The following is a 23572-nucleotide window of genomic DNA, read 5'->3' as shown; positions in this document are numbered from 1 at the left end:
CCTTTTGGGATTCTATTGGGAGAGAAAGGGAGATATTAGTGTTGCCTGGAGCCTCCAACAAAAAGAGGCATGGGACAGCAAATGCATTCAACACACATCTGATTTTAGTTTTCATGTGGGCTCTTCCGGTACATCATTTGAATCTAATGGGATTAGAGCAGTGTTTCTCAATGTTGACAACTTTAAGATGTTTGGATTTCAACTCCCAGAATTCTGGGAGTTGAAGTCCACACATCTTAAAGTTGCCAAGGTTGGGAAACACTGGATTAGAGGCATAGCGCTTCAGCAGGTGAGTTTTCTGTAACTTACTTTACTGTTCCTGGTGGAAGATAAATTCTGTGTGATAGCCACAGCGATTAAAGTAATAAGAGCCACCACCAAGAATAAGCCTATGATAATGTATTTGAGGTGACAATATTTTCTCAGCTTGGTACCTGTAATCACAACAAAGGAAAAAACAGCATTAGAAACAATACAATACAACTATACAAAATGTCGCAACACGTCCCACGCACAAGAACACCCTTTCCACAGATATTTCTTATTGTTAATCCTCAGTTATGGGCCAGGTCTAATTGGGCTGTGCTATAAAAAAGATGAGAAGATCTAAAGCAATCCCATTGATGCTGCAGTCTAGCACTGCAGGCATTTACTGTCACTCACCACTGTCTTAATCTAGAGGGAAGATCACAGCCCAGCTGCACAATCCCTTCTTCCTGTGCTTTTATTTTTGGTTTCTGCATATCTATTCCTGGATCAATGCAGCTGGAGTTCTAAAATTCCAAAACAAATTATTTCTGGCCTTTTTCCTGGCTCAGGCTTCACTATACTGTTGCCAGCAGTTTGAAATGGTTGCAGTTCTGTCAAAATGTCTTTTAGGGACTGATGTATATTCAGTGAATACAGTGTTTTTGAGCCATTATTAGACCTTTGTTACTTTCCTGAAGTTGCCAGTTTTACTATTCCCAGATTATTTCATGTTAATATACTCCACACATACTTGAATCTTTCTATGAGCTCTAGTTTAAAGGTGGGAAGAATTATTTCCCTTTCTTGCTTTGATGCCAACTTCTCTGACATCACTGTACAGCAGCTCAAAATATCAAAGTTCAAGATCTTGTACAATAGAATATAACAACTGCACTTACGTTAGAGATTCTGGCAAAGGGAGAGAAATAACAAAAGAGAATTCAGTCTCCCAAGCTTTAGGCTAGGGATCAAAGGGCATTAAGGTCCCAAAGTTAATACAGAAATATACTGTAATGACAATAGCCACCTAATCGAGCTTTTAAGATGAGAAATGAAATGCAATTCAATACAATCATAGTTAATTAATCTAGATCCTACGGGATAAGGATTATAGTTTGGCCTCCTTCCCTTAGATGGGTGACTTTAAATCTTCTGTCTACCTCCATTGAAACTCATCACTAAATGAGAGAAACAACTGTGATTTACAGAGTGTCAACAAATATTTTGCTAGAGTAAATACAGTAGTATCCTGGAATTTGTTTTACCTAATGTTATCTTAACGTTTTAAGAATATGAAATGTTACTGTCATTTGCTTCAGCAAAGGATCGTTACCTTGTTGTGGTGCTGGAGCTTGAGCACCTCAATGATGCCATGAGCTAAACCGTGAAGGGCCACCCAAGACGGGAAGGTCATGACAGAGAGGTCTGACTAAATGCGATCCCTGGGGAAGGTAATGGCAACCCACCCCAGTATTCTTGCCGTGAAAACTAAATGGATCAGTACAACCAGAGATATGTCAGTATACCATCGGAAGATGAGACCCCCAGGTCGGAAGATGGTCAAAATGCTACTGGGGAGGAACAGAGGATGCATTCAACTAGCCCCAGACGTGATGACGCAGCTAGCTCAAAGCCGAAAGGACGGCTAGTGGCCGACGGTGCTGGTGCTGAACGGCGAATCCGATGTTCTAAGGATCAACACACCATTGGAACCTGGAATGTAAGATCTATGAGCCAGGGCAAATTGGATGTGGTTATTGGTGAGATGTCAAGATTAAAGATAGACATTTTGGGTGTCAGTGAACTGAAATGGACTGGAATGGGCCACTTCACTTCAAATGACCACCAGATCTACTACTGTGGGCAAGAGGACCACAGAAGAAATGGAGTAGCCTTCATAATTAATAGTAAAGTGGCTAAAGCAGTGCTTGGATACAATCCAAAAAATGATAGAATGATCTCAATTCGAATTCAGGGCAAGCCATCTAACATCACAGTGATCCAAATATATGCCCCAACCACAGATGCTGAAGAAGCTGAAGTAAAGCAGTTCTATGAGGATCTGCACCACCTACAGGACAACACGCCTAAAAGAGATGTTATTTTCATCACAGGAGACTGGAATGCTAAGGTGGGCAGTCAGATGACACCGGGAATTACAGGTAAGCATGGCCTGGGAGAACAAAACAAAGCAGGACATAGGTTGATAGAATTTTGCCAAGACAACTCACTCTGCATAACAAACACTCTCTTCCAACAACCTAAGAGACGGCTTTATACGTGGACTTCCCCAGATGGACAACACCGAAATCAGATTGACTACATCCTTTGCAGCCAAAGGTGGTGGACATCTATACAGTCAGTAAAAACAAGACCTGGAGCTGACTGTAGTTCAGATCATGAATTTCTTATTGCACAATTTAGGATCAGACTAAAGAGATTAAGGAAGACCCACAGATCAGCTAGATAGGAGCTCACTAATATTCCTAAGGAATATGCAGTGGAGGTGAAGAATCGATTTAAGGGACTGGACTTAGTAGATAGGGTCCCGGAAGAACTCTGGACAGAAGTTCGCAACATTGTTCAGGAGGCGGCAACAAAATACATCCCAAAGAAAGAGAAAACCAAGAAGGCAAAATGGCTGTCTGCCGAGACACTAGAAGTAGCCCAAGAAAGAAGGAAAGCAAAAGGCAACAGTGATAGGGGGAGATATGCCCAATTAAATGCAAAATTCCAGAGGTTAGCCAGAAGAGATAAGGAATTATTTTTAAACAAGCAATGCGCAGAAGTGGAAGAAGACAATAGAATAGGAAGGACAAGAGACCTCTTCCAGAAAATTAGAAACATCGGAGGTAAATTCCAGGCAAAAATAAGTATGATCAAAAACAAAGATGACAAGGACCTAACAGAAGAAGAAGAGATCAAGAAAAGGTGGCAAGAATATACAGAAGACCTGTATAGGAAGGATAACAATATCGGGGATAGCTTTGATGGTGTGGTCAGTGAGTTAGAGCCAGACATCCTGAAGAGTGAGGTTGAGTGGGCCTTAAGAAGCATTGCTAATAACAAGGCAGCAGGAGACGACGGCATCCCAGCTGAACTGTTCAAAATCTTGCAAGATGATGCTGTCAAGGTAATGCATACTATATGCCAGCAAATTTGGAAAACACAAGAATGGCCATCAGATTGGAAAAAATCAACTTATATCCCCATACCAAAAAAGGGGAACACTAAAGAATGTTCAAACTATCGAACAGTGGCACTCATTTCACATGCCAGTAAGGTAATGCTCAAAATCCTGCAAGGTAGACTTCAGCAGTTCATGGAGCGAGAATTGCCAGATGTACAAGCTGGGTTTAGAAAAGGCAGAGGAACTAGGGACCAAATTGCCAATATCCACTGGATAATGGAAAAAGCCAGGGAGTTTCAGAAAAACATCTATTTCTGTTTTATTGACTATTCTAAAGCCTTTGACTGTGTGGACCACAACAAATTGTGGCAAGTTCTTAGTGGTATGGGGATACCAAGTCATCTTGTCTGCCTCCTGAAGAATCTGTATAACGACCAAGTAGCAACGGTAAGAACAGACCACGGAACAACGGACTGGTTTAAGATTGGGAAAGGAGTACGGCAGGGCTGTATACTCTCACCCTACCTATTCAACTTGTACGCACAACACATCATGCAACAAGCTGGGCTTGAGGAATCCAAGGCTGGAGTTAAAATTGCTGGAGGAAACATTAACAATCTCAGATATGTTGAGGTTTTCCTACTAATAGATTAAGACTGCTATTGTAACAAATCATTTTGGCCAGGTGAAGGGGTTGTATTAGATTGTCTCCTCTGACGTGCTTCATGCAAATAGCCTGGGGGATGGGGAGGACCTGCCCGGACTTGTTCTCACTTCCTCTTTTTCTCACTGCCGATATGTAGCTCAGCAAGGCTTGCTCCAAAGGGAGCTACGTACTTTAAATGTTTTGCTTTTGTTTTTTGCTTTCTGTAAATAAATTATTTTTATAGAAATGCTTGGTGTGTGACTTTTTTGACCTCTCCTGGGCTAAAGGCTTTCCCAGCATCTGCCAACAGGTTATGGGCCCAGTAAAACAGCCCAGTAAAACCCAGAGAGAAAAGAGAGATCAACTCCACACCTCGTGCACAATTTAAAGGCAGGTAGCAAAGACCTGTGAAGATTTTCTTTGGAGCCACCTGGAGATTTTCCAGCAACTGCCGGTCTGCAGGACTTAGAAGCCAGCTGAGGTGACTTGCAAAAGAAGGAAGAAGCCATGGCTACCTCCCAGCCCTCAGCGATGCCTCTGGAGCGCCTATCAGAGACCAACTATTTGAATTGGGCCCTGAAGATGGAGATGTATCTTCGCAGAGAGGATCTTTGGCTGCCAATTGGTGAGCAAAACCCCCAAAATCCCAGTGCTGAATGGCTGAGACAGGATGAGCGGGCTAGAGCCACCATTATCTTGGGAGTTGAGGACAATCAGCTAGTCCACGTGTGAGGCATGCAGTCTGCAAAGCAACTTTGGGACGCTTTGAGAGACTTATATGTAAAGGCAACAGCAGTGAGTAAAGTTACTCTGACGAAAAAGCTGTACAGAGCCTACCTTGCAGAAGGAGATAGCCTTCCTGAGCACCTGCATTATATTCAGCAGCTGTTTGTTGAGTTGCAGGAGAGAGGAATGGAATTTACACCTCTCACAAAATCCTATATCCTCCTGTCCTCACTAAATGAAACGTGGGACACGCTGAATTGTACCCTGGAGGCTATGCCTGAAACAGACCTCACCCCATCGTATGTTACACAGCGCTTACTCGCTGAATGGGAGAAGAGAGAGGAAATATCCCCCCCCCCATCTCTTCTGGAAAGCTGCAAGACCAGAAAATGAGGGAAAAGAAGGGAAAGGAACCTGAGGGCACAGCGCTAGCAAGCCAGAGATGCTTCACTTGTGGTTCAGCTGGACATTTGCAAAGAGACTGTGCCATGAGACCCAAGAGTAGAAAGACAGAGCAGAAGAACACAATGGCAACACAGAAGAAGGCTCTTCAGACAACCCAAATTGCACAGGTTGCTGAGAAGGGTAATTCTGATGTATGGGTGTTAGATTCTGGGGCCAGTTGTCATTTATGTAATTGTAAAAGCTCTTTTGTGTCACTGTCTAAAACTGAAAGACAAAGTGTATCTTTGGCTGATGGGTCTGTCACCAAAATTATGGGACAAGGTGACTTGTATTTATCCTGCTTAGGAGAAACTGTAAAAGGTGTGTTGTATGTGCCAAATTTACAATCAAACCTTTTATCTGTGGCACAATTGGCTGCAACAGGGTATATCATAACATTTAAGAAAAATGGTTGTGAGATACGTAAAAATGGGAAATTGTGTGCTACTGGTATGTTAAAAGACTCCTTGTACATTGTGCAAAATGCAAGGAAGCCAAGCTGCAAGGCTGCAGTTGGCAACACTCCATATCATGACCAATGTGTACACCTGATGCACAGGAGATTTGGTCATGCTAATTTCAAGTATATAGCACAAATGCCACAGCTGTCTGCTGACCTAAAGATAAAACCCTGTAATAAATACTTAAGACTGTGTAGTTTGCAAAGAATGCAAAACACTAAAAGCTCCTGTGAGTAAGCACAGTGACAGAGTTACAACTAGACCTTTGGAAATTGTACACTCTGACATTATTGGTCCTTTTGCTCCAAGTCTTGGACAAGCAAGGTATGCAATGACCATCATTGATGATTTCTCAAGATACACATTTATCTACATCTTAAAACATAAAGATGAGGCATTTGAGAAATTTAAAAGTTTTGTGACATGGGCAAATGGAAAATTCCCTAGGCCTGTATCTGCACTCCAATGTGATAGAGGAGGAGAATACCTTTCTCACAAATTCAGAAGGTTCCTAGTGGAAAAGGGGATAGAACAAATTCTTTCTAACCCGTACACCCCTCAGCAAAATGGTGTTGCTGAAAGAAAGGGCAGAACCTTGCAAAATGCGATGGAATGCATGTTAAAAGATTCACGATTATGTTTTAAGTACTGGGGAGAAGCTTTATCGACTGCTTGTTATGTTCAGAACAGGTTGTATAACTCTATGATTCAGGACACTCCATTCCATTTGTTTTATGGTGTGAAACCAAAGGTAAGCCATCTTAGAGTGTTTGGTAGCACTGCATGGGTTCACATTCCAAAACAGCAGAGAAGGAAAGGAGGCCCCACAACAAAGAAAGCCATCTTTGTTGGCTATGAACAAAGCCAGAGGAGCTACAGGTTCATAATGGGAGAGAAATTAATAATTAGCAAAAGCGCTTCTTTTGCTGAACAAAACTGGGGGAGATTAAATTCTAGCTCTCCAGTTGAACTGACCACCACAAGAGAACAGCAAGGACTTGCTGATGGTGATCTTTTGCCTGATGAGGACATTAAACCAGAAAAGCAAACTGAAGATCTGTCTGATGAGACAGATGCTTCTCAGGAAAGTGATAGGAGTCAAAATTTAAGCCCTGTATTACCTCGCAGATCCCAGAGGAGTAATAAAGGCGTTCCTCCATCACGTTTTCAGGCTGAAACAGTAAAGGCTTTTCACATATTCACAGAACCTGAGTCTTTAGAACAAGTGAATGCTTTACCACCAGAGATTGCACAAAATTGGCATTCTGCCATGCAACAGGAATTAGCATCCTTGAAAGAAAATAAAACATGGAAACTGGTAAATCTACCTCCCAATGAACGCTGTCTGGGTTGTAGGTGGGTTTTCAAACTGAAAAGGGATGCTGATGGCAAAATCCAAAAATATAAAGCAAGGTTGGTTGCAAGAGGGTTCACTCAAAGGAAAGATTTAGACTTTGACAAGACTTTTGCACCAGTTACTAAAGGTGAATCAATTAGATTACTGTTAAAAGTTGCTGCACTCAAGGGAATGTCAGTTAACCACTATGACATTCAAACTGCATTTCTCTATGGTGATTTAGACCACAGATTATACATGCAGCAACCCCCTGGCTATGAAAAAGGGGAGAATCTAGTCTGTGAACTGCAGAAGTCAATCTATGGGTTAAAACAAGCTGCTAGATCCTGGAACCAAAAAGTAGATGAAAAACTGCAGAATTTTGGTTTTGAAAAAAGGAAAAGCAGATCCCTGTGTATATATGAAGAAGGACAAACAAGGCTGTATGTATCTGTGCATTTATGTTGATGATTTGCTGCTATTCACATCAACAGAAAAACAAAGGCTTGATTTTGAAGCCTGCATGAAAAGCCATTTCATATTAAAAAGCCTTGGAGTTGTGACCAATTACCTAGGTTTGGAAAAACACAGGAAGAAGGATGGTAGCTTTCTGTTAAACCAAAGGGGAGATAATGGTAAAGTAATGTGAATGGAAAGACATATAAAGGTGTCAGAGAAGATTGGTTATGCATCTTAATCTGTAGTGTAAAAAGGGGAGTGTTGAGGTTTTCCTACAAATAGATTAAGACTGCTATTGTAACAAATCATTTTGGCCAGGTGAAGGGGTTGTATTAGATTGTCTCCTCTGACGTGCTTCATGCAAATAGCCTGGGGGATGGGGAGGACCTGCCCGGACTTGTTCTCACTTCCTCTTTTTCTCACTGCCGATATGTAGCTCAGCAAGGCTTGCTCCAAAGGGAGCTACGTACTTTAAATGTTTTGCTTTTGTTTTTTGCTTTCTGTAAATAAATTATTTTTATAGAAATGCTTGGTGTGTGACTTTTTTGACCTCTCCTGGGCTAAAGGCTTTCCCAGCATCTGCCAACAAGATATGCAGATGATACCACTTTGATGGCTGAAAGCAAAGAGGAACTGAGGAGCCTAATGATGAAGGTGAAAGAAGATAGTGCAAAAGCTGGCTTGCAGCTAAACCTCAAAAAAACCAAGATTACAGCAACCAGCTTGATTGATAACTGGCAAATAGAGGGAGAAAATGTAGAAGCAGTGAAAGACTTTGTATTTCTAGGTGCGAAGATTACTGCAGATGCTGACTGCAGTCCGGAAATCAGAAGACGCTTAATCCTTGGGAGAAGAGCAATCACAAATCTTTTTAAAATAGTTAAGAGCAGAGACATCACACTGACAACAAAGGTCCACATAGTTAAAGCAATGGTGTTCCCCGTAGTAACATATGGCTGCGAGAGCTGGACCATAAGGAAGGCTGAGAGAAGGAAGATAGATGCTTTGGAACTGTGGTGTTGGAGGAAAATTCTGAGAGTGCCTTGGACTGCAAGAAGATCAAACCAGTCCATCCTCCAGGAAATAAAGCCAGACTGCTCACTTGAGGGAATGATATTAAAGGCCAAACTGAAATACTTTGGCCACATAATGAGAAGACAGGACACCCTGGAGAAGATGCTGATGCTAGGGAGAGTGGAAGGCAAAAGGAAGAAGGGCCGACCAAGGGCAAGATGGATAGATGATATTCTAGAGGTGATGGATTCATCCCTGGGGTTGCTGGGGGTGTTGACGACCGACAGGAAGCTCTGGCGTGGGCTGGTCCATGAAGTCACGAATAGTCGGAAGTGACTAAGCGAATAAACAACTGTCATTTGATTTTAAGATTAATCAATTAATAAAATTCAAGAAGTACAGTTGCCTGTGTTCTCTTTCCACTGTTCTCTCTCCAAGCCTCCTTATCCTAAGCAATGTAGGATAAGGCCTATGAGGTTCTAGGGAGAAGTGGGGTTATTTCTTTAACTTCTTTAACTGAAATAATATTTTAGGATTTCGGCTAGCTGTGGCTGATTCTGGCCTTCCTTAGCACCACTGGCACCCATGTTTCGTCTCTGCTGTTAGATTCTTCCCTCCCCCCCACAAACAATGAGGAACCCTTCAAGGTATACAAGGTTTTAAAATTATTATTAATAATAATAATAATTTATGGGAGAATCCCAGAAGAGGGCTACAAGCTTTCTTTCAGTTAATTGCTTTAAGGCTGAAATCCTATATCCAGCAGCTGAAGATTAACTTTCTGTAAGACTGTTTTCAGTCTATAAAATAATGTACAGGATTGTACATTTAATGTTTAAGGTGGAAAAAAATTATGTATAATTTCATATAATATATAATAATATTTATTACTCTGTTACTCTCTTTTAATGTTGCTTTTTATTATTTTATATGTAATTGTGCTTTTTTTTTAAAAAAATCTAGGTTAGTGTCTTTATTTTTACAAGATCCTCATGAGGGAAAAGAGGAATAAACACTTGCAACAAAGCCTAGAATATTTATGAAGTACTCATTCTTAAACTTTTATTCAAAACACAATTGAAAGGTGATGTTATTCCCTAAGATTCCAAATGTTCTTGCAAACAAGAACATTTATTTATTTCTAAAATGTCAACAAATATTTTGCTAAAGCACACTAATTCTTCTAGAATTTGCATTGCTCATAAAACGTAATCACTTTATGAATATTGAAAACTGACAATTGGAAGACAATATAAGCTAAAAGTTGAAATAATATTATGGCAAACAAAAAAGCAGTTATAGTTCCACACATGGGAAACACATACACATTTGCTTGTTTCTTTTCCCTAGCAAGCAGTGTCTTTAGTGAAACTTAACACCTCTCTGGGACTTTAGCTACTCGTACCTAACCATGATACAACGTGCGCTGGTATCAGCTCTTCATCGTAGACCAGATCTGGAAACAGACTCCACAGGAAGACTAGAACTATACTTTACTGAGATGGGCTATATCTCAGTAAAGGTGTTTTCCCTTTTCTCCTTCCTATACTCCAGGGAGTTGGGGCAGGTGCAAGGGGGGGGCAAATCTGAGTCCACCTCTCTGGACTTATGCCATGTTTCTTCTGCACCTGGTGTTTCCCGAATAGATTCTGGATTCTTTCTCCAAGGTAATCTCCCTAGCTATCTACAGCAGGCAACATCTTTTTCTGCCATGTCACCATGATGTTGTCCTCATTTCACCTCCAGCCCACAAATGAGAAAGCCTTATGCTATTCTGGTGCTAAAGAAGTGTTTTTCCTCTTAAACTGGTATTGTCAAATTGCAGCCGTAAGTTGTATAAAATCTATTATACTTTGCCACCCATTAATATCAACATGAAGCCAAGTGACCAGTGGCATGTGGGATCAGAGTGGCACTCATTAGCAGTTTCATCTACTGTTGCCCTGCCTCCTCATCTCCAGTTTCCAGCAAGTCTTGTCTGGCACCAATCTGAAATCCCCCTAAAGAGATGGACACCGAAATGCCACATCAATGGCCTATTCGAATTACTAGACCATTTAGATGGCAGTACTGTACAGAAAATGCTTTAACTCAATGGCCCTTACAATTTTCTGGAAGGCTGAACTAGTGACACAATGGAATGATAGGACCAACCCTCCCTTTCCCATTGTTTCTCAAACAGAACCAGAAGGAATCTGGAAGTTAGCATTTATTGCCTGTTTAAGAGATGAAAGAAAGAGAAGAGAAATTCTAAGTGCTGATTGTCACTGAGTCTCTTTCTGACTCAGAAAAATATTCCCCCTGGAGAAGAGCACAGGAAGAATCCTAGAGATGACTCATCCATTCCTGCTGTAGTGCTGTGATTGGCAGATGCTTTTCATGTTGATTGATGTGAAGAAAAGGAACATCAGCAAAGCTGAAGAAACCCCAAATCAATTTGCTTATCACATGCTGCATGTGCAAAATCAGGCCAACACCATAAAGTAGTGTGTCACAGTTAACACAACAGAGACAGAATGGGGATCAACAGTGGCAATAAATTTCATGTTAGTATAGTTTAATGCAGATGCAAATGATCTGCAATCTCTAATGATGAAAGTCAAGGAGCATAGTGAAAAAAATGGGACTAAGATTTAATATAAAGGAGACCAAACTCATGACAACAGTTACAGCAACCAGACTTAGAACTGACAATGAAGATATTGAAGTGGTGGATAGCTTCTGCTTTTTAGGAACCAGCAATCAAGAAATACACGGCAGACTAGCTCTTGATAAAGTAGCTATGAAGGCCTTGGAAAAGATATTCAGATGCTGGGATGTGTCTACGCCTACAAAGATCAGAATCATGCAGGCAGTAGTTTTTTCCATGACACCCTGTGAAAGCAAAAGATGAACTTTGTAGAAGCAGGATAGGAAGAATATTGGTTCTTTTGAACTTTGGTGTTGGAGAAGATTCCTTAGAATACCATGGATAGCCAAGAAACAAACCAATGGATCAGCAAACAAATTAACTCAGATTTCTCACTTGAGGCATAAAACGCCCAGGCTCAATTATCTTACCTTGGACTCATTATGCCAAAGACATAATGGAGAAGTCTGTAATGTTGGGAAAAGTGGAAAGGAAGAATGGAATCAGCAGCAAGTTGGATGGACTCAATTATAGCAATTACAGCAGAGATACGTGTGCTACTGGACAATCTGAAAGACCAGGTTGCAAACAAATCATCCTGGAGGAAAACTATCAATGTGGTCACTAAGAGTTGAATACTGTCCATGTCAGTTCAGCAAGCACTATGAGGGGTGCTTTCAAAGTGTAAAAAGAGAGCCTTAAAATTAAAATTTAAGAGATCACCATCATACATAGATATTGGAAATATGAATTCTGGAATTGCTTCTAGAAGAATGTTATACTGAAAGAGTTCGATCTTTCTTTTAAAAACAGAGTGGGGAATACCTGTTTGCCTTTATTAAGTTAGAGGTTCTGGCGCATGCATTTGCAGAAAAAGGTAAATATTTTAATTTTAAAAATTATTAAAAATATAGAGGGTACAACAATCCCTTTCAGGGTCTTTTGATATTTTAAGGTACTGTGATAATGTTGAACTCTAGTTGCAAATGTTTAGGGCTGATGGCCCATGGTCCCACCATGCTGAGTATTGATGCGTTCACTTTTTTTTCTCCATGAAGCCAAAGCATTTTTTTTAACAGAGTATGTGACAATTTGCTTTGGATCATATAAAACTACTTCTATTTTGTTTTAACTTTCTGGGCACTGGACCCATGTAGGAAAAATGATATCTGAAAGGTCAGATGTAAAATGAATAAAATATTTATTTTCTTGTTCTGCTGGGAAGCCATGAATAACTAAAATTTTGAACATACGAAGAGCAGATGTTATTGATAAAGGATTAGGACTTTGTTAGAAATGGTCTCTTGCTGATTTTGCATGCTAAGAGTGTGGAAGATCTGTCATTCCAAGCTGTGTGAAGGAATAACCAGGAGCTGAACCATCCACATACCCTTTTATCAGAGGGGTTCACGCAGCCCGGAAATGAGCACACAGAAACTTTGTACTTACCATGGAATCCCAGCTTTTGTTTGTGTTGGCAGTAAATTTATGGCTTATTTCTGGCAAAATGTCATCAGGGAGGTTACAGACAGGAATTCTTTGTGACCCAGGGTAACTCAGCCTGACAATGAGCCCATTCACCACATCAACACCAAACACATTCCTTCCATCTGGAGAAACTCCCACTGAGTTAGTCCCTATTCTGAGGAGAGGCAAGTAGCGACTTCCAGATGCATCATTTAAGCCATGTTTAACACAATGCCAGAAGAAAAGACAGCAGCCTTGGAACAGCCTCCAGAAATCCTGGCCCTTTCTAAAATATTCCGTCTTCTTTGTTTTGTGAGGTAAGTAATCCACTTTTGAAAGTCAAGTGGTTAACCCACGTAATCCAGATCCATTAGATTCACCACTATTATAGACTTACAACATACATCATGCTAAGTCTTAATGTGGTCTGCTTGTTTAGGACTTTGTCCAACATGTAAACCAACCCATCTATTTATTCTTTATAACATGGCCTGAGACTTTCTGTTAAATTACAATGACTCAGTCTATTTACAATAATAAAATATATAAACTACTAACAGCCCTTAGTCTGCTTTTTCTAGTAGAAGCCCTCACTCTCCAGCTAACTCCTGTTTCTATTTTTTCTGGGTTCTTGGGAGGACTGACACTGGCATGGCAGGAACCAAGGTTTCTCAGGTCAGACAGAACTGCATGTAAACATATCTCAGCTGCATCTCCCTCCCAGGGCCTTGAAGAAAGACCGCTGATTTATAAAGATGGGAGAAAAAAGCCCAAGGATTTAAACTATGGAGCACAGCATATACAGAGGCCTTGATGGCTGTTCACTGCAAGATACACATACAGCTTCTTTTTTGTCTGCGATAAATGTTATAAAATAGAATAAGAAACTCATAAAATAAACGCTGATAAAACTTATCAAGCCATGCTGAATCTTTGAAGGTACTTCTACGGCACTACAGAATGCAGAGTGGAGTTTTTGGAGAACAGATATTTATATGAAGTCTGATAGCAAGATCTATCTACTCTATTCCCAGCATTGCAGGAGGTGAACCTACACTCTGACCCTGAGATTAAAAAAAGGCTACAGATATTCTTGCAACTCTGCTGGCTGTGGTTTAGGTCATCAATGCAATGCAATGCAATGAGGTCTCCATTATCAAAATCTAATTGTGAATCAAATGGATCGGTTAACCCAGAAGATGAATTAGCTAACCCAGCAAGGATAGTAGAATCTCCCTTATCTGTCCAGCATTGCTGCTGCAGCAATGGTCCTCCTAAGCCAAGCACCTGCCTCCCTGCATAATGTTTGATGAGAATCCTGGCAAATTTGCTACATTTCTCACTCAGTATGAATTATCCACCTCCCTAAGACTGGAGGATTGTACCACAGACCAGTCTCCTATAGGATTTATAACCAGCCTAAAGACAGAGGGAGCATCTCTTTTTCCTTATCCATTAACATTATTATTATTATTTTTCATCCCACTGAATAGGCACATAGCTTTGGTCTGATCTTTGACTCCACCTCTCTGTCTTCTGTTCTCTTACATGTCTCCCTTGAAAACATTGCAAAAACACCATCTTTCCTCTCTCCTCTTGGAAAACATTCCGTTCTATATCTTGGAAATCTCTCACCTAGACAGATTATTGCAATCTTTTCTCATCTGGGATCTCTGATCTTTCTTTGTCTCATCCTGAGACTCTTACGTGTCCCTGGCACTTCGCTGACAAATTAATAACTTTTCTTTTTGCACAGATCATATACGTTTCCTCCCAAAATCCTTTCACCGGTCTCTGTTAGCTTATGGGTCAGTATGAATTCCTGTCCTTATCATAAAAATCAGCTATGTATTTGTTCCCTTCATTTCTCAGCTCTTTTATCGAAATACATCCCTGTTCATTTCCTTTGCTCCTGCAGTTCTAGCACCTAATCTCCAAAGATCATCTGTATACTAAAAAAACCTGTCCTTTTTTCCTTGCTTTCTGCTATACTTGGAACTGCCTTCTAGCATACTTGAATGATGCCACTTGTTTTACATGATTCAAATTTCCTTTTTTTAAGCTTCTCATGAAGTTTTTAACTCAATCCCCAGAGCAGCAGTGCATACCTCATGCCCTTCAAGCTTTAAATACAGCTACAAAACCTTTCTGACAGATGTCAATTAACAGAGCAGGAAAATTATTAAGTACATGGAGAGTTATAATGTTTACTATATTAACTGCCCAGTTCTTTCACCTAGATCTTTTAAAGTACTTTTAAAGTATGGCCCCAGCACATCAGTCAAAGGTCAAACATCACCCTTGGCCTGAAAAAAGTTAGAAACTGCTCCTCCCTTACATAGCCTGTGACTGAGCCTAAGTTCATACAATGAAGCAGCCATATGCTTTCTCCTCTGATCCTGCTCCTACTTCCTTTGTTGTCTCCCCTGCTGAACATTATACTACATGCAAACAATTTTTTAAAATTTATTTTTATCCCATCTTTTATTATTTTTTTATAAATAACTCAAGGCACGAACATTTATTTATTCATTCGTTCATCAAATTTTGCCACCGCCCATCTCTGCCCCCCCAGAAGAGATACCTAATACTCCTTCCTCCTTCCTATTTTCCCCACAACAACGACCCTGTGAGGTGGGTTGGGCTGAGAGAAGGTGACTGGCCCAAGGTCACCCAGCCAGCTTTCATGCCTCAGGCGGGACTGGAACTCTCAGTCTCCTGGTTTCTAGCCCAGCACGTTACCCACTAATTAATATAGTGGGTAGCCTTCTTTGGTAATGCATTGGAAGGATGGGAAAAATATATTATAAATAAATAAAGTTACATGGCAGCCACTAATTATAACTGAGGAAACATCAGAATCACATGCACAGAAAAATCTAGTTAGGTGTAGCCCATATAATTCCATTTCATATAATTCCATATAAGTCTGTGTGGCTGCATTATCAGGCATTGTTTTTGACCTTGAAAGCCCTACATGGCATGGGACCAGGCTATTTGAGGGACTGCCTCTTCCCTATTACATCTACCATCCCATCAGATCCAGCAGGAGGGGTTTGTTGCAGGTCCCATCTGCTTAGGAGTACCATCTGACAGACATGCCTCTGGCTGTAGCTCCTGCCCCCTGGAACATCATTCCCCCAAAGCTAGGGGTCAGCCCTACCCCTGCTAGCCTTCTGGAAAGCCCTTAAATCTTGGTTTTTCCAATGACCATGGGGATCCCATGGGAGGCCTGCAAGGTGGCTGTCTGTATTTACATGACTGTTATTCTCCCATAATCTTGGTTTTTATGTTTCTATTTGTTTAATTATTTTAATGGCTGTTACATTGTTTTAATTGTTGTTGTTTGTATACCACCCAGAGTCACATTCAGTGAGATGGGCAGCTATATAAATTTGCTTAATTAATAAATTAATTTCAGACCAAAAATATCAGTTAACAATAACTATCAAAAGCAATTTACCAATGTCATGATCTGCAAGTTTTTTTTTCTGAACAAGGATACCATCTTCATAGAAAATAGCTCACTGGAATAATTCATTGTAAGCTATTGGAGAAAATACTCTAAGAGGGAAGTCCCATTCCATCCCATTTGTGACTTAGAACTTTTTTTTCCCTTCTCAAGATGACGTTCATTTTGTCTATACAAGCAGGACACTAGCGTACTTCAGTCTCCAAACACTTTATTATGGGTTTGCAAAGCCAGGTCAGGCACACATGGACATGTTCAGCCATACTCTATGGGCAAGACCCTGATACAAAGGAAACAGGGGGTACTTATAATCAAGCAACAAGGAAATACAAGATTATAAATGTAATTGGTTACACATAAATTTTAAAATGACATTTTAAAATTGACCCAAGTCACTAAATTGTACCTGCTAAATGTACTTGCTAAATGTCAAATCAGCTAGCTCTAGCTAAACTGACCAACTTCCTCTTCAAACCTAACCACAGATACAATACAGAAACAATCTCATGCATCTAATGCTTCTAATGATTTCTAAATATCTGATTAAAACATTAATATCGAAATAGCTGAAATTCTTCCACAAAGCCAAATGGCAGTTTTGCACAGCACCAAGGGCATACCTGCATGCCACTTTGCCCATTGCAAGTATCAACCACCAACTATTTCTGGAGAGCAGGAATCAACAATGTTGTCTTCTATCCACTCTGCACCCACCACGAATTTGATCTCTGTGTTTTCCTGGTCCACATTTTTCAGCTTCTAACAGACGAGTGTTGAACTCCAGTTTGCCTGGTGTGCTTTACTTTCATCTATACAACTCCCTTTGATTGGCTACACACTGGCAGGAAGGCCCCCTCACCTAGATCTTTTCTATGTATTTGGCTCTCTGAAGCTTAGATGTGGTCTCCTAAAGTTTATTATCTACCATCAACCTTCATGGGATCATAAGAGGTTAATATAGGCTGCTTATTATGAATATCCTCCTTTGTTCTTCATCTTGCTTATATTTTATTCCAAGTAATAATGGACAAGGGATCCCATATTTTTTTTAAAAAAGAAGGAATTAAAAATTAGGACAAGAGTCTATTGTAGAACAGCAGATGAAAGTCTATATACAACTGTGCAAAGAATGCTCCAACACAGCAGCTCAAGAGTGGAAAGAAAAACAGATCTTGGGAAAATGTTGCCGAATTCATGAAGTGGGAAGATTTTCCTTCTTTGTTAATGAGCCCTTGCATAAAGCTCTATTTGTTGCCCATGTACAGCAGGTGGACTGATGACATTTTGAAGCACAGACTAGAAGCTACCAATTTTGAGCAACATTTCCAGCCATAGCAGATTACTTGATGAAATTTATAACCTGCTTTGTACTTGAAGGAGCTCTGGACAGTTGTGGTATCAGAGCTAAATGATACTTCCCAGGGTACCATTTATAAAGGTGTAAGATTCCATTTGGATACTATATAAGATACAGTTTATAAAGGTATGAGACTCCCAGGGTACCTTATAAAGGTGTACAATTCTTCAGGTTTACATGAAAGCCTCACTACTATAACTTGTTCAACAAACTATGATTTAGGCTATGCAGTGCTTTGGATTCAAAGGCAAATGAGTGCTTTGAATCACACGTGGGCACACACAGAGCACCTGTCTTCAGTTCCTTAAACCAAATACACTTTTTCTGGGATTGTGCTGCAATGTCATGTAATCCCAGGGGAAAAAAAACAGCTTCCTTAAGGAGTTGCGGACACATACTACATGAACAACCACATTTGCTCCAAAGCATCTTTTTGCCTAAAATGCTGCACAATTTAAGATTTACTGCAAAAGTACACAACTTCCATTGGACCTGAAGGTCACATCAGCCTTTTGTTGCACATTGAGGCCTACAATCCAAAGTAGGCAGTGCCGGGGCCCTTTTGGAAATAGCACCTCCCAGGCTTGTTGTTTATTGGTTCAGTCGCTTCCAACTCCTTGTGACTTCATGGACCAGCCCACGCCAGAGCTTCCTGTCGGTCGTCAACACCCCCAGGGATGAGTCCCTCCCTGGCTTAAAGCATCATATTTGCTCTTAATCCCCTCCCCCCAGCCATGCCAGAACTTGGGGGCCAGCCTCTTGGATATCTCAGCTCTCCACCAAATTATTTCCTTCATGGGGCAGAACACAGAAAGGATCACCTGGTGTCTTACTTTTAATATCTATTCAGCTGCTGTTATCTACACAAAAGGGATAAAGTTAAAATAACCAAAGCCTGCTCCCTCCATGCTAATTACCCACACTCTGGTTTCCTATGGCTTTAGGAAGTTTTGTCCTTTTATATCTAGAAATATAATATAAATACTTGCCTATTTATGTGTGTCTCTCTCTCCCTGCTTTTGCTTGCCTTGTGTCCCATTTTTGTCAGTTAAATGCTTTTGATGTTTACTGATATTCAATAAATAAACAAAAATCAAGCTACACTTTTGCTAGCTGAACTGAGTGATGTGTGTGTGTGCTCTGATCTGGAGACAGGGATTGACTGGGAGTGTGCTTGATGCAAACCAACTGGAAATTACTTACAGTACAGCAGTTTCTCTCCACCTCAGCAACTTTAAGTTGAGTGGACTTCAACTCCTAGAATTCCCCAGCCAGCATGCTGGCTGGGGAATTCTGGGAATTGAAGTCCACACATCTTAAAGTTGCTGAGGTGGAGAGACATTGCAGTACAGTAAACTTCCAACAGACACAAGACATCCTGGCAGGCCACATGCAATCCTGAGCTTCATTTTATGCAACTCTGACTTAATATACTGTATATAAATCTTGCATGTGAATAACAACATGAAAAATCAAAAGGATTCATTTTTTAAGGAAACCCTAAATGTGCAAATGGATTAGCTACACCTTATGATCTTCATGCATGATGTTTACAACTAGTGTATGTAGGAACAGTGAACAGGGGAAGTACAGAAGGATGAGTAATGTTCTTGCGGATAGTACTGGTACTCTGCCAAATCTTCAGGAACTTTCACACTTTTGAAGAATTGTACTTCTGTTCCAAATTTTCTGTTCCAAATTTTAAAAATCCTAAAAAGGGAAACAATATGGGCTGTTATCAAAAGGATGATGATCATTTTTAGATGGTTCATGAAGATACCATAATGAACTGTTACCAATGCATATTAATCAGAAAGCAAACTCAGGCCAACAGGCATTCCACGGGCAATTATAAATGTATATAACAAAAGGAAATAAATACTAAAAACTTTAATTCCTGCAGGACCAGGGAAAGTAGGATTGAGCTCTGACAGCAGTCCTGCTCAGGCAAAGCAGAAACGCTGTCAGAACTTGCTCTGGGCTTTCCATCTGCACAAGCCCTGGTGGGCAGCTGCTCTACCACAATGTTTGAGAACATTGTAATATAGAGAGTGACATTTAATCATTAAAAGGATGTGGCATATTTATTTCTGGCCCAATGATAATCCCAATGAAATCATTAGTATTATTCAAGCTTTGAGTACCACCCAAATTCATTTATCATTTTATCAACTGATTCATTGATTGCTTGAATGTACACTGCCTAACCCCAAATCATGTGACTCTGAGTGGCTCACAATGCAAGACACAAAAGCAAGAAAACATTTAGCATATTGTGGTACCACCAAGTTTAGAGCAGTGATATTTCCCAGATGTGTGGACTTCACTTCCTAAAATTCTCCAGCCAGCATGGCCAGTGCTAAGAATTCTAGGAGTTGAACCTCACACTTCTGGGAGTTTCCAGTCTGGAAACATTACATCAGTGCATGAACTGTATAGCTTGCTGTAAAGCTTTTCTAGGATTAAGTGCTAAAATGTCCAACACAGTAGATTCAAAGTTTATTTGTCTTTGATGTCTCAGCTCCTCCTCAGCCTAGAATCTTATTACTGTATACAAATTTCAAAGCTTCCTATAATGTGTTCAGTGAGGTTTTTTTGCAGATAAAAATCTCATATTCATGCAGGTGAGGGGGCCATCTTTGACACAGAGTCAACTGTGGGGTGTATAGAATTCCTCTTGTATAGTTAGACTAAATCAATTACAATTTGGAAATCCCAAGGATATACACAGGTTACTTGGAAAGGTGTGCTCTACCACTTGTTCTCTGAATCCTTGCTCAACTTGTCTTGTAACTGGGAAGTTATTAGAGACACCTTCATTAATATTCTAAATATTTCTCTAAGTGGGGATAGTCCTACAATGTCTCCTTGTTTAAAGGAGGCAATTGTTAGACCTCTCTTAAGAAGCCTGCTCTGGATCCCTCAGAAATAGATTATTATAGGCCAGTCTCTAATTTACCATCACTGAGCAAAGAGATGAAGAGTTCTCAATTGCAGGCAGTTCTGGAGGAAGCAGATTATCTTGATTATTATTACAAATTAGTTTCAGAATGATTACAGGATGGATACTACCTTGGTCAATCTGATGGGTGAACTGGAGACTGACCAACCTCTGGAATAATCCATTTTATGCTACATTTAACAAATACAAATGAATAAATGGTCAGGCTTGCACTGGAGATCACCATTTTCATTGCTTTTTTCGTGGTATATGCCTTCAAGACAGCCTTTGACTCTCAATGACTACATGGCAAGTCCATGCAGTTTTCCTGGCAACGTTTTTCAGAAGTGGTTTGCCACAGTCTTCATCTCTGTTTTAGGAGGGGTAATAGGCACTGAAGGGATAAATAATGCAGGATATTGATCATATGTACTTTGAGTTATAATAACACAGTAAAGTATTTGCCCATTGTAGCAACAGTACTATAAAACCTTAATTTAATGGACTATTCAGGGAATAAGTATTGTCTGTTAAACCCAAATTCTGTTAAATCTGAAGATTTCTTGAACATAATTGCCTTGACTACAGGCACTTACAAAGTCAGCATGCTAGGAGATGCCCCTGTTAATGCTTAGGGACTCCTGAAGGACCTTTTTTCTTCAACTGCTCTGTGTCATCAAGGAGGCATGATCTGGGCAGGAATGACCATTGCTGCCCCAAAATATACCTGCCTGCATATCCATTCCTTTTTCTATTACCTTCTCTCCCTCCCTCCCTCCCTCCCTCCCTCCTTTCAGCGGCTGCCTGCTCGCCTGCCTGCTCAATCTTCCCAGCACCTTCCCACCTCTCTTCCTTGACTCAGCGCCCGCCAACCCATCATGCTACCTACCCACCTGCCTGTTCTTCCTGGCACCTTCCCTCCACCTGGAACTGAAACATAAGGTGTGCACAAAAGCATATCACTTTTTAGGGGAAGCAGCAACCACTATCCAGACTGCTCCCCCAAATAATGGAGAAGTCTGTTATTTTATACTGCTGGCTGGATGCAAATTGTGTCTGCTGTATCCAAAATCTGTTAAACCAAAGTGTCATGTTACCCATTTCAGTGTTCTGTTAACATTGTAACGTTTCACATGTCATCTTCTGTTCCGTGTTACTTCGCCCATCCAGGCTTTTTCCATTCCTCCACACTTCATTGTTTTGAGGGCTTGGAATGTATGTTTGGGTTTGCGCTCCTGCTCAAGGTTACTTTCCCAGGCGTGTCTAACGGTTCCTAGCACCTGGGAGGGGGTGCGCACTGACGAGGGATTGGGGCGGAACTTGCTCACAGGCAATGCTTTTAAGTTTGTATTTGGCACGCTTTTGCTCATTCTCAGCTTTCTCTGTATTTGCATACTATTCCCTTTAATAAATCAGTTATCTTTAAGCCCGAGCTTGTGAGACTGAGTATTTGGGATTAGGCAACCATTACACAAAGTCTGTTAACCTAGGGCTTACTGTATTATAAAATGCTGTAGCTGAATATGGTTCTTTCAGGTGCTGAGCTGGAGCGAATACCAGAGATCCGCAATCAGAACATATATTGCATGACAGAAAGCCATGCGCACTCCAGTGTAGAATCCTATAGTCTAAATTGCTTTAATGACCTAAACACCTCAAAAAGTCATGGGTGGTCTAAAATGTTCTTATCCTTTTAAGGCCATTACTTTTCAAGTTGAGAATAATATTTAGACTCTTTTCTGGCTGCAACACCAGTCATCTTCGCAAATTTCATCTCACTGTGCTCCTTCCTTGGAAAATCATTAAGGAGCCATAAATCAGCTGTGCTCTAGTTGCATATTAGGATATTTCTTCCTCAGCCTTTTGTTATGGGACAGTATGCTGTGGAAGTTTCTATGCTTAAATAAAATACAAAGAAAAATAATCAGATTTCAATATACTCTCAACTGCTCTGTGGTGAGCCTGACAGTCAATCACACTATTTAATGTATGTCGGAATGGGACATTTTGAACAGCCAAGAATTCTCTGCTTTGATTCTAATAGTAGAAAGTTTGTAGGACTCCCTTTTTTGGACTTAAGACCAATTGCACTAGACCAATAAGGTAACATTCTAGTTTCTGTAAGGATTCCAGGCTGATTCATGTGGGCAGTCTTCCAATCCCCCAAAACAGAATCCATGAAATCCTTGCCTTCAGCAATGTTCCAGAGCCGAATAATAATGACCCAGCTCACACGCTCATTTTCAATGAAAAACAGGACTGCACATTTTAAGCCAGCCTTTTTCAACCTCCTGCCCTCCTTGTATTAGGACTAAAACTCCCAGAATCCTGTGATGACTGACAGAACAGCCCAGGCACCCCTGAACACTCACCATTTTAGAGACATTTGGAACATCTAATGGAATATAGCAGGCAGTGCCCAATATTGCCATTTATTGGGCCTTATGTGCACAGAGAGGGATCACAACTTTCCACTGTTATGGCTATTGTCCTGTGCTTACAATATTGTTTATTGCAGCCCTGGAAACAAGGCAATCTAAATCCAAACAATTATCCTTACTTCTTCTTCCACCCTCTCATTCTGGTGTCTACTGGAGAATGAATACACCTCCTTGCCTCTATCCATCTCTCAAGTCCTTCTCTCCTTTAAACTCCATTCCACATGCAAGGATCTCATTCCAAGATTCCCCAGTTCACAAGACATTGTACTCACAATACCTGTGGAATTGAAACCAAGCACGGTCACAGGAATGAGAGCCCTAACATATAACACTATCCACATCAGTTGAGAAAACTTCTCCTGGAAATGATCATCTGAGTTATTACCCTGCACTCTTTCTTCTACCTCTTTTCCTAGATCAATCTATTTTAACCCTTGGCAGTAAATCTCACAGCTGTTCACATGGGAAGTTTACATAGTTTCACACCAGTTTTTCCTTGTTTCTTATCCTTTACCTGAAGTTGCCTTTGTCTCTATGATCACACTGATAGAGAAAAAAAGCAAAAAATTGCCAGGTGAGATAATCCTCCAAGATAGTAATATTAGCCAGAATCAAGCAAAGCAAGTAGGGAATACAATAGTCCTAGCAGAGTTTCTGAAGGCCATATTATATTGAATATGTATTTAACAGAGAAATATGACCACTCTGCAGGAGGGAGGTCAGGACACACTATGAAGATATTTCCCCTCTATTTCAGTTATTCCAACATGCTTGGGGGCAAATTGCAAAAGGATGAGCAT

General features: G+C 40.5%; 1 protein-coding gene across 2 annotated transcripts in view; it reads right to left on the bottom strand.

Annotated features, from left to right (window-relative positions):
- The window catches only part of ENTPD1 (ectonucleoside triphosphate diphosphohydrolase 1), a 50636-nt gene that overhangs the window by 13960 nt on the left and 13104 nt on the right, over positions 1-23572 (bottom strand). The window contains exon 2 of one of the 2 annotated variants that reach the window (XM_063306968.1): positions 310-434. In XM_063306968.1, the coding sequence (XP_063163038.1) occupies positions 310-434 (125 nt within the window). Of the gene's footprint in view, positions 1-309; positions 435-23572 lie in introns of those variants that run through there. The other variant, XM_063306969.1, reaches the window with a different exon arrangement.

Source organism: Candoia aspera, chromosome 6, assembly GCF_035149785.1.
Source record: "Candoia aspera isolate rCanAsp1 chromosome 6, rCanAsp1.hap2, whole genome shotgun sequence".
Taxonomy (NCBI): domain Eukaryota; kingdom Metazoa; phylum Chordata; class Lepidosauria; order Squamata; family Boidae; genus Candoia; species Candoia aspera.
Note: the sequence above shows the minus strand (reverse complement) of the source record. Positions and strands in the feature narration are given on the sequence as shown.